This window comes from Leuciscus leuciscus (genome assembly GCF_965113295.1).
Source record: "Leuciscus leuciscus genome assembly, chromosome: 11".
NCBI lineage: Eukaryota > Metazoa > Chordata > Actinopteri > Cypriniformes > Leuciscidae > Leuciscus > Leuciscus leuciscus.
The window spans coordinates 15,468,590-15,485,025 of NC_138735.1; the positions used below are offsets into that span (position 1 = coordinate 15,468,590).

Genomic DNA, 16,436 nt, shown 5'->3' on the forward strand with positions numbered 1-16,436 from the left:
AACAAAGCCACAAAATAAATTAAATAAATAAATACACGAATGGTGAAAAAACAAATAGGCCTATCTAAAACAGCAATAATAATACTAATCTGACAACAATGGTATCATAATTTAAACTCAAATTATCTTGATATATATATATATATAGACAGACAGATAGACAGACAGACAGACAGACAGACAGATAGATAGATAGATAGATAGATAGATAGATAGATAGATAATCTTATAACAATGGTATCTATTTAAATGGTATCTATTTATAAAAAAAACACTTAAAAATAAATAATCTGACAGCAATGTTATCAATATAAATTCAAATCATGCTTTAAAAAATAAAACAAAATGTATATAAAAACCTGAATAAAATCAAAAACAAATAAATACAACACAAATAACTACAACAAATAAATAAATAAATCATCTGACAACAATATATCATAATTTAAACTCCAATAATTTTCTAAAACAAACAAACAAACAAAAACCTAAATAAAAACCTAAATAGAACATAAATAAATAAACAGAACATAAATAAAATCTGACAACAATGGTCTCATAATTTAAACTCAAATTATCTTGATATATATATATAGACAGACAGACAGACAGACAGACAGACAGAGAAAGACAGATAGATAGATAGATAGATAGATAGATAGATAGATAGATAGATAATCTTACAACAATGGTATCTATTTAAATGGTATCTATTTATAAAAAAAAACACTTAAAAATAAATAATCTGACAGCAATGTTATCAATATAAATTCAAATCATGCTTTAAAAAATAAAACAAAATGTATATAAAAACCTGAATAAAATCAAAAACAAATAAATACAACACAAATAACTACAACAAATAAATAAATAAATCATCTGACAACAATATATCATAATTTAAACTCCAATAATTTTCTAAAACAAACAAACAAAAACCTAAATAAAAACCTAAATAGAACATAAATAAATAAACAGAACATAAATAAAATCTGACAACAATGGTCTCATAATTTAAACAAATCATGCTTAAAAAAACAAAACGGAAAAAAGCAAATCAATAAAATACTAAATAAATAAATGCCATTGAAGTTTAACTCAAACACCACAATGATAATACATATCTGGAATATGTAAACATTGACCGTACTTGTTTAAAATTTCTAAATTATTTTGTCTGATTTGCTGAATTTGTAAACAAGTGCAAAAGGCAATGCATGCATTGCTGCAACTGTTACACCTCCCCACCCTTTCACACCTCTTTTAACATAAACAGATCTGTGGTCTCTCTAATCACCCCATGATTAGCTCATATTTTCACCTCATACAGAAATATTTCCATTCTAATGCAGTAGCCTAGAAATGGGTGGACTACAAACACACCTATTCAGGTGGTAATTTTAATGCAAACCTGCTTAAGGCATTCAAAAAGTCCAGACAGTACATTCCATAGTCCACACACATTTTCGAAGTTAAATAGCTCTAGATTGGTGCACTTTTAGGGTAACTTGTTCACATGAGGCTTTGTAATGTTTTATAGGATTAATCATGCTAATCTAAAGAAATTATTGGTAGGATTTACTCTGAAAGTAACTGTGGTAAACATGTTAAAACAGACAATAGATTAGAGGGATGAGAAGGAACTGCACTAATTAAATGTGAAAATGTAGCCCATTTTAGGTTTACAATACTGATAATCTTTCTATAATCATGTAGGCCTACATTACAAAATCATGGGTGTTGCTTACATCACAAGTAGCATAATAATTGTATTTATAGGCTTATTAAATATTTCTCACTTTTTTAATGTGTGTTAAAAATAGTAATAATATTTTTTTAAATGCGTATTTTCTTAATGATGAGTTTTTAAGATTAATAGTTCTCTGTTTTAATAGAGTTTTATGGAGTTAATTTTATATATATATATATATATATATATATATATAGCTAGGAGTTTCAAAATAATTTGAGTCAAAAGTTTTTCATTTCAATTTCGTTTTCAGTGTAATTTCAATAAATAGTCTACTTGTGTAATTTAAAAATGTAAAACGCTAAATGAAAATATGCAAATAAATCATGTAAATGTGAGAGTACCTGTCTCAGCTGATGTGCAATGAGGGTGTGGTTTCCAGCTCTCAGAAGCTGCACCTGATTGGTCCGCGCATCTCTTCGCAAATCCGCCCCGCCCACATCCACTCACCTGGCCTTATAAATCACCTTCTCCTCGCGTTTTTTAATCAGGTCATGTCAAGGGTTCTTTTTGCGTGACTATGAGGAGGAGAGTTATTATCGGCATCTGTTTTCAAGGGTAGTCGAACCCTTTGGGTTTTTGTAGTTAGGTTCTATTAGTAGGTCCATCTCTGCACATTTGGTTTTTTCTCTGCGTTCATCCGACGAGGGAATGGCGGATTGGAAGATACCAGTGAGTTACAACTTCAACCCATCTTATCATGCGTATGCGTACGGGCTCATGTACCCGCAGGTGTCTGAGCACGGCCACCCGAATCTGAACTGGGCCGAGGCCGCGTACGCTCAGTCCGGCGGGGTCACCGCGAGCTATTACTCCGCTCAAACCACACAGCAGTCGCCACCCTGGAGCCCGGAGAACGGCAATGCGAGCAACTACGGCAACTACCCGAGCCACACGCAGAACGGACGGCTCTTCATCTCCTATAATAAGACCGAGCCCGAGCCAAAGGTCAAAGATGCAGAGCAGGCCAGCAGCGATACACCCAGTGACACAGAGTCTCATACCCCAGGTAACCCTCCTCTGATCAAGCCTCATTCAACGAAAAAAAGTTGAAGTTTACAATCTGAAGTTGTTATTGAAGTACATTTTCTGTCTGTTAACTTTTACTTAAATGTATGGCTACTTAAATTATTTCAGTTCAAGGCAACATTTTAATGTTTGTTTTTCATTTAGCTTAATTTCCATGATCAAATTATAATTTTTTTTTAAAGAACACTGTGAATAAACCATGCTTTCAGGAAATGCAAGCAAATTTATAAACTCATTTTAAAGGTTTATCAAATTCTATGTCCAAAATGCCATGGTCCATGAAGTAAAGCTTTTATCTTCCCCCATTTGTATAGATTCCTGGAGCTCAGGGAGCAGTCGTGAGGGGGGTGCTCTGACCGACCTCAATCACCCGTCCTGGAAAGATCGGGACTATGAAACGGATAGTGGCAGTCCTGACAGCGGAGAACCGGTCTCAAACTCCGTCTCTGCTGAAGGAGAGGAGCCGGTGAGTCAGAATTTGGGAGTGGATGCCTTGCCGCCTCTGCCCACGCTGACCACATCTCCAGCCCGGCGTCCAGCCCAGCCTCGCAAGACCCGTGCTGCCTTTTCTGAGGAGCAGATGAATGCTCTTATCCATCGGTTTAATGTCCAGAGATATCTCACGCCCGCAGAGATGAAGACACTGGCTGGAGGGACGGGACTAACGTACAAACAGGTTAGTGATCTAAGGAGACTGAAGACCGTTGATAGAACTAAAGCTTTAATGGATTGTCGTCAGTGTCATGATGAATAACGCTTTCTTTCCAAAGGTGAAAACGTGGTTTCAAAACCGTAGGATGAAACTCAAGAGGCATCAAAGAGATAGTAGTTGGATGACCGAGAGATACGTCGTTAATGCCGTACCAAACACATCAGCTGCGCATTCTCAGGTGAGTGCGGTTTCATGCAAAACCACGTCATTCCAAACATGCATCTTTCTTCCTGAGGAACACAAGATATGAATGTTTTAAACATTTTTGTCCATGCAATTTAAGTCAATGGGTTCCAAAATGGGGTCTTTTTTTTTCTCTCCAAAAAAAAAAAAGATTTTCTTTCCAAAGAAAGTGACATGAAGTTTCTCTGTTGCGGTGTTGTTGGTGGATGAACCGTAGATCATGACATCAGTGTAGATCTAGAGCATATAAAGATCTTGATGGTGTCTTAAAGGCACAATGATACAAATTACCCATAGGCTGTAATAAATAAATAATTTAAGGTTTTTTTTCTGTGGAACACAAAAGCAGATATTTTGAAGAATGTTCAAAGTGATTATCCATGCAATGAAAGTCAATGAGGTCCAAAACAACATGGGATCCCATTGACTTTCATTGTATGGGGATATTTTTCAAAATCATCTTTTTGTTCCACAGAATAAAGTCATACAGGTTTAAAACGACGTCTACACTGTTGCTTGTTCTGTCTTGTTGGTAGCAGAACTGATCAGTGTGGACGTAGAGAAATTTATCATCTACAAAGGAGGCATTTCAGTAGTTTGGATAATGTCTTAAAGGCACGATGATACAAATGACCCATCATTACTTTTAGTTTACTAACAATTTAGCTTTTTTTTTTTTTTTTTTTGGGTTAAGTTTCAGACTGAAACCGCTCGAGCGAACCAAGATCACTACAGTAACCCTCAGGTGAGAGAGCCTCTGTTCAAGAGGAGTCCTCAACAAACGCCCTTCTACCCCAGCTACCCACAGCCACGCTCTCCTCCTCAGGGCACTGCGAGACCCCCGGGAAACTGGCCTCTGCCCCCAGCTGTGACGCACTACGAGTTCCCCAACCCTACTAGCTACATGCAAGCCCGTGCTGGTGGCAATGCAGTGAACAAAGGAAGCAGCCCTACTCAAATGGCATCCATGCCTAGTGCCCAATGGTCAACAAAAGGAATGACTTTGCTGTGAGTGCAGCTGCTTGTTGTATATATCCATTGCTTTCAGCCCTGCACGCAGCCTTGGGTGCTCCCCGTATCTGTAAATAGAATCTTTTTGGCAACAAACTGTTGGATATTTTAGGCGCTGATGTCATGGGTTGCCAATTGGGGCCAAGTGAGACATGTCTCAAAGATTTTTTTGAATCTGTAAAGTTTGCTTTTTTTAAACTCAGCGCGTTTTATACCGAGATCTATTTTTATAACTTCATTGTACCTTTTCAGAGTATTTAATATCTTGATCCCTCTGCTCTTCCCAGGTGCTCGTTCTCTTTTTTTAGATTTAGTCCGGACAAGTCGATTTTCTTAAATGAGTTCCATGAATTTGAATGCAAGGCACTGCTCTACATCTGTGTACAAGAAAAGGTGGTCTGCACTGGTTTTTTTTGTTCTGTGTATCAATTGCCCTGCGTTTTACTGCTTCTGTATGTGATCTGTTACATTTGTGCATTTATGAAATTCTTGCTCGCCTGTATCTGGTCTTTTGTAATTGACACTCAAGCTTTCAAAGTACTCCTGCCCACACAAAAACAGTGTGACTTTGACCCAGTTGAGCAATAAATGTTTTATCTGTTCCTAAATTTGTGGCTTTTTTTTTTTTAGCATGTAGTTCTGTATTCAAGCATTATTTGCCATGTATAGGTCTGCTCAACACTTAAACGTACTGCTTTTAATGTGTCCTTTTATAAGTAACTGTTTCTTCAGGAACTGGTCATAACTGCAGCCTTGTGGCGGTGTCTTGTGAGTGAGGGTGTGTTTACATGACAACGATGTACAAAACTTTTGAGCAGATGACATTTGTTCACACAGATCCTTGAAAATGACAATGCTGTTTTATGCATGCCAGGTCAGTTGGCAATTGTCACTTTGTAAAGCACCTGGGCACACGCATTCCTATAGACTGAACAGGCATGACATCCCCGTTTTTGTAGTTTACACAGACGGTTACAGGTTTCAAAAACTTGCACTTTTGAAACTACTTTTTTTTTTTTTTGATGTTCATGTAAATGAATGGCCAAAACAGTTTTTAGTTAGTGTCCTGTAAATGTCCCCAAAAGGTATGTTTACACAATGTACTAAAAAATTAAGTTTTACATGTACAGACAACGTTGTCAAAATGATCCCCGTTCACAAGGATCCGTGAAAGACTAATAAGGCTGTTATGCTGCCAGGCCAGTAGTTGGCAATGTTACTTTGTAAAGAACTACACTCCTATAGACTTAAGTAATATGCATGTACATGACATCACCTTACCTTTTTTTTTTTTTTTTTACAGGGGGATGACTAATAAAATTATGTTCTTCCACAAAATGCATGCGTTGTTTAACTGCAAAGGGGCTAAAGCTATTTTACAATATTTTTATTTTTTTATCAAATGCAGCATTGGTTATTTTAAGAGACTTTCTTTTTCTAAAAATCTTGCTGACCCCAAACTTTTGAAAATTAGAAAAGATCAAAAGGGCTAACCATATCTGACGGTGAGCTTTAAATCCTTTCGTCTTTTCAATTTATATGACAGACACCACAATCATTGCATTTCTCCCACATTTATTTCTCTGTAATAAAACTGACTTTATTGAAAACACCGTATATTTACATTTCAGCAGATCACAGTTGATGGCGACTTCAGACAATGGTATTGCTTCCATAATCTATTCATTTCTTCAGCTTGCTTGTTAAACCTTCCTTACAAAACTCAAAATACGCATATTGCACCATGTACACAATATGGCACATCTCTTTTCCTCAAAAATGATAATATCCTTCCATATAACCACACATCCACCTTTAATCAAGTAAACTCACCTACAATACATAAGTGCTTTTTCTTCTCAATGGTCTTCTGAAACAAAGTATAAAGGCCTCTTATTCTTGTCCCCTTATGTCTTGAAACTGACATTTAATCATTGTAGTCATATTCACTACATTAACAAAATTCAAAACAGACTTTCAACTTTCAAGTCTTGGATACATGGTAAGCAACATTTTGAAGTATGAAAATCTGACCCATTCAGCAGCACAAACGATCCAGCTGACTATCAAATACTTCTGTATTTGATGTGCAGATAATATAGCAACTATATATCTATGTGAATTTTAAGTATCAGGGTGTTGGTGAGCAAAATGGAATATTAAATTAGTCGCTTTGTCTGTTCCCTATTCCTTTTTAGATTGGCATTGATAGTTTAATATACTTCAGGAACACAAAACCTGCTCATGCAGGGATCCATCAGGAACTGGTCCATGAGTCTCTTTCCCCATTTGAGGGGGGGGGGGGGGAAGGGGGCATTTTGAGAGGAAACACCCATTAGTCCATCTTAAGGCTACGGTAGATGTAACGAATAAAAGCCAGAGAAGCCCAGAAGGAGACTGTTCCCAGCATGAGCGAGAAAACAAACGCAGTGAGCAAAGAATATCCGAAGAATTCCACGCTCTGTACAAGGCCGCTCATGTTGGAGCGATTGTGGTAGTAGAAGAGAGAGTAAAGAAATATAAAGATGCCAGTGGAGCCGGTGCTAAGAACACTTCTCCACCACCAGCGGTAGTCCTCGCCTGAGAGCAGGAAGTAGGTGAGGGCCACAGAGATGCAGGCGCCCACCGAGAGCAGGATAGCAAACACACACAACAGGATGCCGTAGAGTGTGTAGTGTTCACGACCCCAGGCAGTGGCAAAGATGTAGTACAGTTCTACTGAGATGGCACTGCAAAGTCAAGAGGAGAAAAACAGATGTAGAAGGGGATATAGATATAGAGTAAGATATAATATAATATTAATATCATTTTTTTTTAAAACATGTATATTAAATATAAAAGTAATTTAATTATATTATCTTGTGTTAAAATGTTTTCTATATGACTTAAACATTTTTTTTTTATCATTTTTTCATTATTTCTTTGAATATTATATTAGCAAGATTTCATAATTTTTTTCCTTATAATAACATTTTATTATATAAGAAACATTTTCAAATATTATATTCAAAATTATTTCTTATTTATATAACACAATTTTTTTTAAATGTTTTTACTTATTATATAATATAAAATGATTTTTAAACATTATGTTAACATATTTTTAAATAAAAATTATTATATATATTTTTTAACGTTTTTAAGTAATATATATGTATTTTGAATATAATACAATATTTATAAATATTTTTTATATAATACATAATATAAGGAAATGTTTAAAAAACATGTTTTCTTGCATATATATATATATATATATATATATATATATATATATATATATATATATATATGCAAGAAAACGTGTTTTTTAAACATTTCCTTATATTATGTATTATATATAAAATATTTATAAATATTGTATTATATTCAAAATGTAATATATACAGTAGTGGTCAAAAGTGATGGAAAATTGAAATTTGTATTCAAACAATCCCATTCAAATATTATTTTAAAAAATTTAAGCATATTGTGTGGTTGTTCTTGGAGTTTATCTGTGATAATAATGAAATGAAACATGCCAAATTGGGTGGACATAATTTTTGGCAAGGCTGTAATACAATTTTAAATTTAAATGTTTTCTTAAAGTTTTCTTTTTTTCTTCCACTGTCTGGAAATCATCTGCTAAGACTCACTGCTCTTACCTGAAAGGCAGGAAGCCGCCGATGGCCATGTGCACAGCCGTGTGTTTGTACCAGGGCTGCTGGGGGATCTGGCGAGGTATGTTACGAGTGCGACACGGGGCCTGGAAGTTGCCAGCTCTGTTCTTTCCAACGATCCCACCGATGACGGTGAGGGGGAAGCCCACCAGCACCCAGGCGCCAAGCAGTAGAAGCACGGTGGTGGCCGGCAGGGCCTGGGTCGATCCGCTCCACCAGTGAACGGAGTTCACCACACTCCAGGTGAAGAAGAGGGGGGCTGAACGAATCGTGATAGAGAAGAACAAAGAGAGCAACGGTGAGTGGGCGAAGTGTCAGTTACATTTGCTGATAAAGACACTGTAATTGTGACAGACTATATTTGGAATGGAATACTAGCATACTGCACTCAATATATATGTTGAGTCAGGTAATATGCATGTTGAGATTAACATCTAAAATAAAACTGGACATGGAAAATCATGTTGAGCACATTGCATTGTGGGAAACAATCCTCCACACAGTGTGCTCCTGTTGTATAAACCGTCTATGCGTATAAATACAGAAGATTGTTGTGTCTCACCAGAGAAGAGCGCGGAGGTGAGGATAATGTTCCAGACCCAGCGCTGGCCCTGGATCTGTGTGTAGAAGCTGCAGGAACAGTAACCTGACACACAGCTGGTCAGAGCGTACAGTACAATCGCTGCCGAGTTTATGGCACCATGACGATGGACATTAAACATCCCCAGCAGTGCCATGACAATGATTCCTAAAGAAACCGGGAAACAGGGTTATGTTCTTCCTATCAGCAACTCTCTTCTCATATTCATCCCAATTTTATCCCAAGTACCTAATTGACACGACTGTTTTACACAGAATATTGCCAAATCATCAATGCAAATTAGTGACAGACAAATTGAGGTGCCAGAAATGGTTATAACATAACATAAATAGGGCTGTCAAAGTTAATGCATTAACAGGATTAATAAAATGCTGAACCATGTTATTTTTTGTTTTACACCATAAATACATTTATACCATTATTCAGTTATTAGAACTGAACAGATTGAGGCTTAACATTATTAGATATTAATATTAATATTTTTAGAATGGAGATGCCATCCTCAAACAAGGCTGTAACCGTGTCTTGGACGAAAGTTTTTTTTTATTTTGCAGAAATTTAAAAACTATAGTTAAATAAATAAATATAATAATAGGAAAATAAATAAAGGAATAAATGACTTGATTAAATTATAAAAAAAATTGGTCATTTTATTTAAAGAAAATAATTAAAGGATTAATAGGGATTTAAGGGAATAAAGTAAAAGTTAAAAAATAATAATAATTATGATCAATTTAAACTATTTGCAAAAAATATTTTATTTTAAAATATGCACACATTTACTCTTATTTTTTATGTCTAATATGTCGAAAACGTTGCCGAATAAAGCGGAGTAGTTTGCAGCTGGATATACTGTCAGTCGTTTAACATTTCTATCGTGAAACAGTTGTCAAATATTTAATGTTTGGCTACTTAACAGGGGTTGGACAATGAAACTAATACCTGGTTTTAGGCCACAATCATTTATTAGAATTGTGTAGGACCTCCTTTTTGCGGCCAATACAGCATCAGATCGTCTTGTGAATGACAGATACAATGACAGTGGCCAGAGGGATTTTGAGCCAATCCTCTTCCAGAACAGTGACCAGGTCACAACGTGATGCTGGTGGAGGAAAACATCTCCTGACTCGCTCTACAACTCGTTCAACATCTTTCCGGTTTCAGTTTTCAATCTGATCAAGTATTTATATGTCCTATCGGACAGATTAGAAAACGTCTAAAGCACCCGTTACGATCCAAATGAAATTTCAAGTCAGATTTGGTTCATTCATTCCGATTGCAATGTTGTCATGTGACTTTTATTCAGACTGTGCTACTAGTCCGATTACAAATGTATTATTAGGGTCCATGTAAACGCAGCTATTTACAAGTGCTGTTAGACCACTGAAGCAGAGCAGCCAATAAATGTTATCGAATTGTTGTCATCCTAACAACAAACAGAGCAGTGCGTTATGGAGAAGAGCAGCATTATAAATCTTAAATATTGGGGGGACAATTTGGGTATTTATAATTATTGGAAACTTATCTCCCTCAGTGTCTATGGTGGTTACGGCCCTGTCCTCAAATAATCTACGTGCATGCTCACACAAGCTCATTTGAAAACAGGCATTCATTTTTTTATCATTTGATATATTTCTATACTGCAGCATGTCATACCTGTGGCCAGAGTCAGAAACTGCGCCCCGACCCCTAATACAGCACACATGAGGCTCTTATACGGTGGGAAGCGAAAGACATCTGTGTGGATGATTTTCCACCCGTTATCCCCCTGATCCAGATCGTCACAACCACCATCTTCCTCCACATTATACCTGTAGACACAGTTCCATCAGTCCATTGTTCATTAATGATCCCTCCCCTTCCTCTATATAGATAATTTACTTATAAATACTGGCTATTTCATTGCTTTCACCTGACTTACGATGATAATATACATTATACAAAATCATCAGAAAATAAAAGGCAAGAGTTACACAATCATTTAAACGTTTGGGCTCAGTAAAAAGAAATGAATACAACATTTTGCTAATAAAATAATAATATTAATAATCAGACAAATAAAAATGAGCAGTTTTGTGGGCAAAATTGGACAAAAGAAGATTGGAAAAACGTTGCCTGGTCTGATGAGTCTCGATTTCTGATGCGACATTCAGATGGTAGGGTCAGAATTTGTTGTAAACAACATGAAAGCATGGATCCATCCTGCCTTGTATCAATAGTTCAGGCTGGTGCTGGTGGTGTAATGGCATGAGGGACATTTTCTTGGCACAAATGGGCCCATTAGTTCCAATTGAGCATCATTTAAATCACAACCACATCCTACATGAGTATTGATGCTCCAACCCGGTACTAGCAAGGTGTACCTAATAAGAGTATATATATATAGCCTAACTATAGGCTGCTTTTGGTTGCTGAGTTACATTGCAATTTGTCATAATAGAAAAAGAGCTCACAGGTGTGTTTTACAGCATTATTTTACAACACTTTCAAATGCAGCTTATACAATCAGAATTTAAAGTCCATAAGTAAGGGCTGAAAACTTTTAGCAAGAAAAACTGTTCGTTATTAATTAATTATGTAATCAACCAAATTTGCATATGTGAATGTGACTTCAGATCCCTCCTCACCTGGCAAAGTCATTCTTCAGCACTCTCATGAGGATGATGATGACGAAGCCCAGCAGTAGCACCACCAGCACTAGTGAGTTGATGATCGACAGCCAGTGGATTTCCAGAGTCTTGGGAAAAAAGGAATAGTCTCTGAGGCGATCCGCTCTGCGTGAATGGGGCAACGTACTCTCAAACCAGCGAACGCTGTAGGTGTGTGTGATGGACAGACCACCACTGCCGACACCAGCACTATGGCCTGCCCCTCCTTCCTCTAACGGCTCCGGCTTCACGTCCTTCACAGACACGTTGGCGAAGATCACAGAGTCGCCGTTGTACTCTATATTGAAGTCCAAGTGCGTCCACAACCCCACCTGATGTGCAAAAAAAGGGAATGAAGAGAGACATGATGCTTTATTCACTGAATTAGCATATCAAAACAGTCAAATAGCCCACAGCAGCCTCAAAAAGATGTGGACACTTAATGTACATATCTAATATTTTATAAATGTCTAACATAAATTAACATTCCAAAGTTTAGGGTTGGTAAGATTTGTTATGTGTTCACTCTCTTATGCTCACCAAGGCTGCATTTAAAGATACAGTAAAACATTAATATTGTGAAATATTATTAGAATTTAAAATGACTTCTATTTTAATATACTGCTAAATGTACTTTATAACTATGATGGCAAAGCTGAAATATCCGCATCATTACTCCAGTCTTCAGAATCACATGATCCTTCAGAAATCATTCTAATATGCTGATGATTTGGTGCTCAATAAATATTTCTATTTATTATCAACATGGAAAATATTTTTTGGAAACTGATACTTTTTGGAAAGATTCTTTGATTAATAAAAAGTTCAAAAATATTTTTGACCAATTTAAAGCATAAATTGCATACCATGTATTTGATAACATGACAAATTGGCAGTTTATTTAGCAATTATACAAGGCCATTTCACGATTTCAATCATCATACAGTACCCAGCCGACACCCCCCAACCTTTTTTCCCCCAAACTTTATTTTATATACTTTCATTTCAAGCTGGAAAATATGGACATCCATATAAATATGGGAAAATCCCATCCCTGGATGTTTTTAAAACTAACAAACGTTTTTGGTAAAACAACATCCCTTGTTTTGATATATTCTCATCTTATGCAAAGAAATGCATACATTTATAATTGCAGAAAAGTGTCCAAACACTTTTTGGGGCCACTGAATGTGTGCGAGTGAGTGAGTGATGGAGACATAGAGAAACACCTTGTGGCTGTGAGGCAGGAATCCACTCTCTTCCATGTATCCCACAAAACCCCAGATGGGAATGTCATCAAGGACAAACTCAAAGTAATAAAGCTCCTCAACAGCTTCCCGCAACTGATCCACCTGTAGTTTCAAAAATGCATAAAATATAAGACATCTGAAGCCATTTCTACACATCTCTGCCGTTTCCTCTTCTTTGATATTAAAATGTGTTAAATCCTGTTCCAGGAAATCTGGCTTCCTGCACAGTTTAGTTCCAACCCTCCACCACACCCATCTCTCAAATGAACCTGAAAACCCTGACTAGCTGGTTCAACCATGTTTGATTAGAGCCTGAGTAGGATAGAGAAGTCCTGCCATACAGGCAGGGCGGGATTAAGAAGTCCGAGGCCCCTGGGCACAATGTCTTGCCAAACAATTATTACAATAATATAATAATGATTTATGACGTATAATCCATATAGCCTATAAATGTACTGTATAAATGAAAATGAATATTTCAAAAGTATATTTTACATTACACTTTAGGAAAATTACAATACTTTTGTCCTAATTTCTTCACTTGCAAGAAATAAACCCTTGAGCTTTTATTTAGGAGAAAACACCAGATCGCCATGCTGATCGCGTGAGCAAAGTGCACACTTTTCCTTAAATCACACAGCACAAACAGAATGGCTATATAGGCTACTTAATTAAAGTCTTGTGCTGTTTTATAAAGGCACAAAGCAATATCACGGTTTCGAGAGTGCTAGAGACCTTTATGTTAGGCTATAAATTTGGCATCTCATAAGTGTTGGGAATAGGGAGAAGAGCGAGTTCGGCAAAAGGCGGAATCGAACTTGGGTCGAACGCGTCAAAAGCTACTTTCAAGCACCTCACGACCTACGCCACTGTAGATATTAGTGGTGGGCGTCTTTTTGCCAAAAAGACAGGAACTTAGTGCAAATATACGCTCCGTTATCAGAAATGTAAAAAACTAAGGATTTTTTTTCTTCCACTTGCTTGGGCCCCATAATGCCCATTGGATAATCCGGCCCTGGGTGCCCCCCTATTGGCTGGTGCCCCAGGGCACTCGCCCAGTCCCGTCTATGGATAATCCGGCCCTGCATACAGGGAAACGGTTCGTTTTGCTTATAATTTCCCAAAATGTTGCATTCCAAGTGCCATTAACAAAATCAGGAACTTAAAATCCAAAAAGTCTTTCATGCTCTAAATAAGGGGCTGTTTACATGACACCGTTTTCAACTAAAAACGTAAAACCTTTTATGCGTTTTGGCCATTCGTTTACACGACTACCGCGTTTTGGGTGTCTGAAAACGCAAAGTTTTAAAAATGGGTTTCAAAGTACAAATTTTTGAAAACGGTCTCCGTGGAAACAACAAAAACATGAATCTCTGAAGACGATGACGTCATACACATGCGTATAACGTATAACGTGTTCAGTCTTTAGTGTTTCATATCCATTTAATGGTCTGTCAGCAGAATACAGCGTTTTTAGCCGTTTTCGCGGATCCTTGTGACCAGGGATCGTTTTGACAATCTGTACGTGGAAAACTCAAAGGAAAAGCTTCTCAGTTAAGCATATTGTTGTCGTGTAAACGTATCCTAAGATTGCATTTAAAAAAAATTCTGAATGACTGCATTGCTACCTCTTTCTCAGAGAGAGTGAGCTTGCATAGCGCCTGTCGCTCTGTGTTTTCCTTGAAGCGGATGTTGTAAAGAGACTCAGCCATACGGTCACCATCCAACACCTCTCCCAGACTCAAGGCTTTATGATGGACCTGCAAACAAATCAATCATCCACAAGGTGATAGAGCTGAACTAACAGTAAATCTTATTGACATGTATTGCACCAGTCATAAAGCAAGCACACTAATATATCCAGATAATACAGATTAGTGTACACTCACCTCTTTAGGTCTGCAGACTGGCAGAGTGTAATAGTGATAGGTTTCCTGTGGGTTGTGATACGGACCGACTTTGTTAACGTACAGGGTCACCGGATCGCCTTGCTTGTAACTGACTGCCCAGCCAAAGTGAGGCAGCAGGCACAGGACCAGCACACAGAGCCTCATGGATCGACCAGCGACACACAGGCCTGAATGTTCCAGTCTTGCTGTCATGACAACACCTGTTGGTGAGCAAATCAAGACTGTAAAAAGGGGTCAGCAACTATGCAGACAACAAAAAAAACATTTAAATAATTATTTTAAATGGCTTATGGTTGACAGGTTTGACATGCTAGACTCCATCTAGAACCTTTTTAAACAGCTGATTCTTTTATAATTATTATACATTTTTATGTACACATTTGACAACATGTAATTTTGTACTAAAAATTCAAATAGATTTGGAAAACACAAGAGAGGTTCAAGGGATAACATTTGAATGTTGGTAATCAAATAGTTGGCAGCACCCATGGAAGTCAATGGCTACCGTCAACTGTCTGGTTACCAACATTCTTTAAAATATCTTCTTTTATGTTCAACTCAAAAGGAGTTGAAAGGAACTCATACAGGTTTGGAACAATATGAGGGTGAGTAAATGATGACAGCATTTTCATTTTTGGGTGAACTATCCCTTTAAAATCATGATTTCATTTTGAGGTGAACTTTCCTTTTAAGTGAAAGTTGTCACATCACCTACAATATTTTTTTTTTCTTATTCATATAAATGTAATGATTAAAATGAATAATTCATATAAATTTGAATACTGATAACAAAAGTTTAAGGATATGCATTAACTATCCGTAATACTTCACATAATGACATAGGCCTAATTATTGAATATGGAAGCAAATATAGGTGTGTTTGTAAATGTAGTGTAAAGTAAAGTAAAGTAATGTAAAGTGTGGTGTAAAGTCACTTTGTTTTAAGGTTTACTTCCTTATTACAGTGTAATTTCACAAATAAGTACTTAGTAAAAATGAATTAACAACATATAGCCTACTTACTATAGAGCTAGTGTTTGGTTTAGTTGCTTGTAAAATTATACGTAATTTACTGTTATTACTATAGTAAATACATATAATATGTGTAACGACACTGTAAAATAAAGTGTTATAGAAATCAGTTCTTGTGGAGTCTCCTAATGGAAGAATAGGACCATTTTTCCAAAGTCCTCCGCTAGATTAATAAAAAAATAGTTTTGGTTAAATAAACAGAAGTAGCTAGCATCCTTCAGACATAAACAAATGAGAAACAAATCGACCAGTCTCTGCACTTTGATTTAAGAGCACTATAAAACCTTTTGCCTACTAAGATGCTTAACATACTTCCGCATCCGAGAAATGCACCAAACCTGTTTCAGATGCTTCCTCGGATTCCTCAGAATCGCTTCTTTCTTTTCAAAATCCAGTCAACAGCACGCGCGTATGTGTAATGTCATATCTGACCATTGCTGGTGCTTGAAGATATCCAGTCTTTGCTTTTACTGTACGCGATGAAACAGCCAAAAGGTCGAGAGCAGCAGCGGCGCACAGCGAATCCACGTCACCTTAAAAAATAAAAACACCCTTTTTGGGATCTTCCGGGGTGGGCGTGGCTACAGCGCAACACCTGCACCTGCTTCAAAAACTCTCAGATTCTTTAAATTAGAACTTTGAGTGTGGGTT

General features: G+C 36.8%; 2 protein-coding genes across 3 annotated transcripts; one reads left to right on the forward strand and one right to left on the reverse strand.

The window, feature by feature from the left end:
- Positions 1-1,928: 1,928 nt before the first annotated feature.
- Positions 1,929-5,679, forward strand: nanog (nanog homeobox). 2 transcript variants are annotated; one of them, XM_082184810.1, is made up of 5 exons: positions 1,929-2,759; positions 3,094-3,455; positions 3,550-3,669; positions 4,369-4,419; positions 4,501-5,679. In XM_082184810.1, the coding sequence occupies exons 1-5, from the start codon at positions 2,402-2,404 to the stop codon at positions 4,684-4,686; spliced, it is 1,077 nt and encodes a 358-aa protein (XP_082040936.1). In that variant the 5' UTR covers positions 1,929-2,401; the 3' UTR covers positions 4,687-5,679. The 2 variants fall into 2 exon arrangements, with proteins under 2 accessions (XP_082040936.1, XP_082040935.1); XM_082184809.1 differs by having other exon boundaries at positions 1,936-2,759; positions 4,369-5,679.
- Positions 5,680-6,243: 564 nt separating this feature from the next.
- On the reverse strand, positions 6,244-16,413 carry tm9sf1 (transmembrane 9 superfamily member 1). The gene is made up of 9 exons (XM_082183524.1): positions 16,124-16,413; positions 14,733-14,953; positions 14,472-14,603; positions 12,823-12,945; positions 11,573-11,925; positions 10,602-10,756; positions 8,907-9,092; positions 8,330-8,603; positions 6,244-7,414 (listed from the first exon to the last, which is right to left on the reverse strand). Exons 2-9 carry the CDS (start codon positions 14,943-14,945, stop codon positions 7,021-7,023), a joined length of 1,830 nt encoding a protein of 609 aa, XP_082039650.1. The 5' UTR covers positions 14,946-14,953; positions 16,124-16,413; the 3' UTR covers positions 6,244-7,020.
- Positions 16,414-16,436: the final 23 nt, after the last annotated feature.

What these genes read in the sequence shown, in the direction of transcription:
- nanog (XM_082184809.1), top strand. Translation starts at nt 2,402, where the DNA reads ATGGCGGATTGGAAGATACCAGTGAGTTACAACTTCAACCCATCTTAT. An exon ending in CACAGAGTCTCATACCCCAG is followed by an intron (nt 2,760 to 3,093) that starts GTAACCCTCCTC and finishes CCATTTGTATAG; the next exon opens with ATTCCTGGAGCTCAGGGAGC. An exon ending in CATCAGCTGCGCATTCTCAG is followed by an intron (nt 3,670 to 4,368) that starts GTGAGTGCGGTT and finishes TTTTGGGTTAAG; the next exon opens with TTTCAGACTGAAACCGCTCG.
- tm9sf1 (XM_082183524.1), bottom strand. Translation starts at nt 14,945, where the DNA reads ATGACAGCAAGACTGGAACATTCAGGCCTGTGTGTCGCTGGTCGATCC. An exon ending in CAGTCTGCAGACCTAAAGAG is followed by an intron (nt 14,604 to 14,732) that starts GTGAGTGTACAC and finishes ATTTGTTTGCAG; the next exon opens with GTCCATCATAAAGCCTTGAG. An exon ending in TCACTCTCTCTGAGAAAGAG is followed by an intron (nt 12,946 to 14,471) that starts GTAGCAATGCAG and finishes TTGAAACTACAG; the next exon opens with GTGGATCAGTTGCGGGAAGC.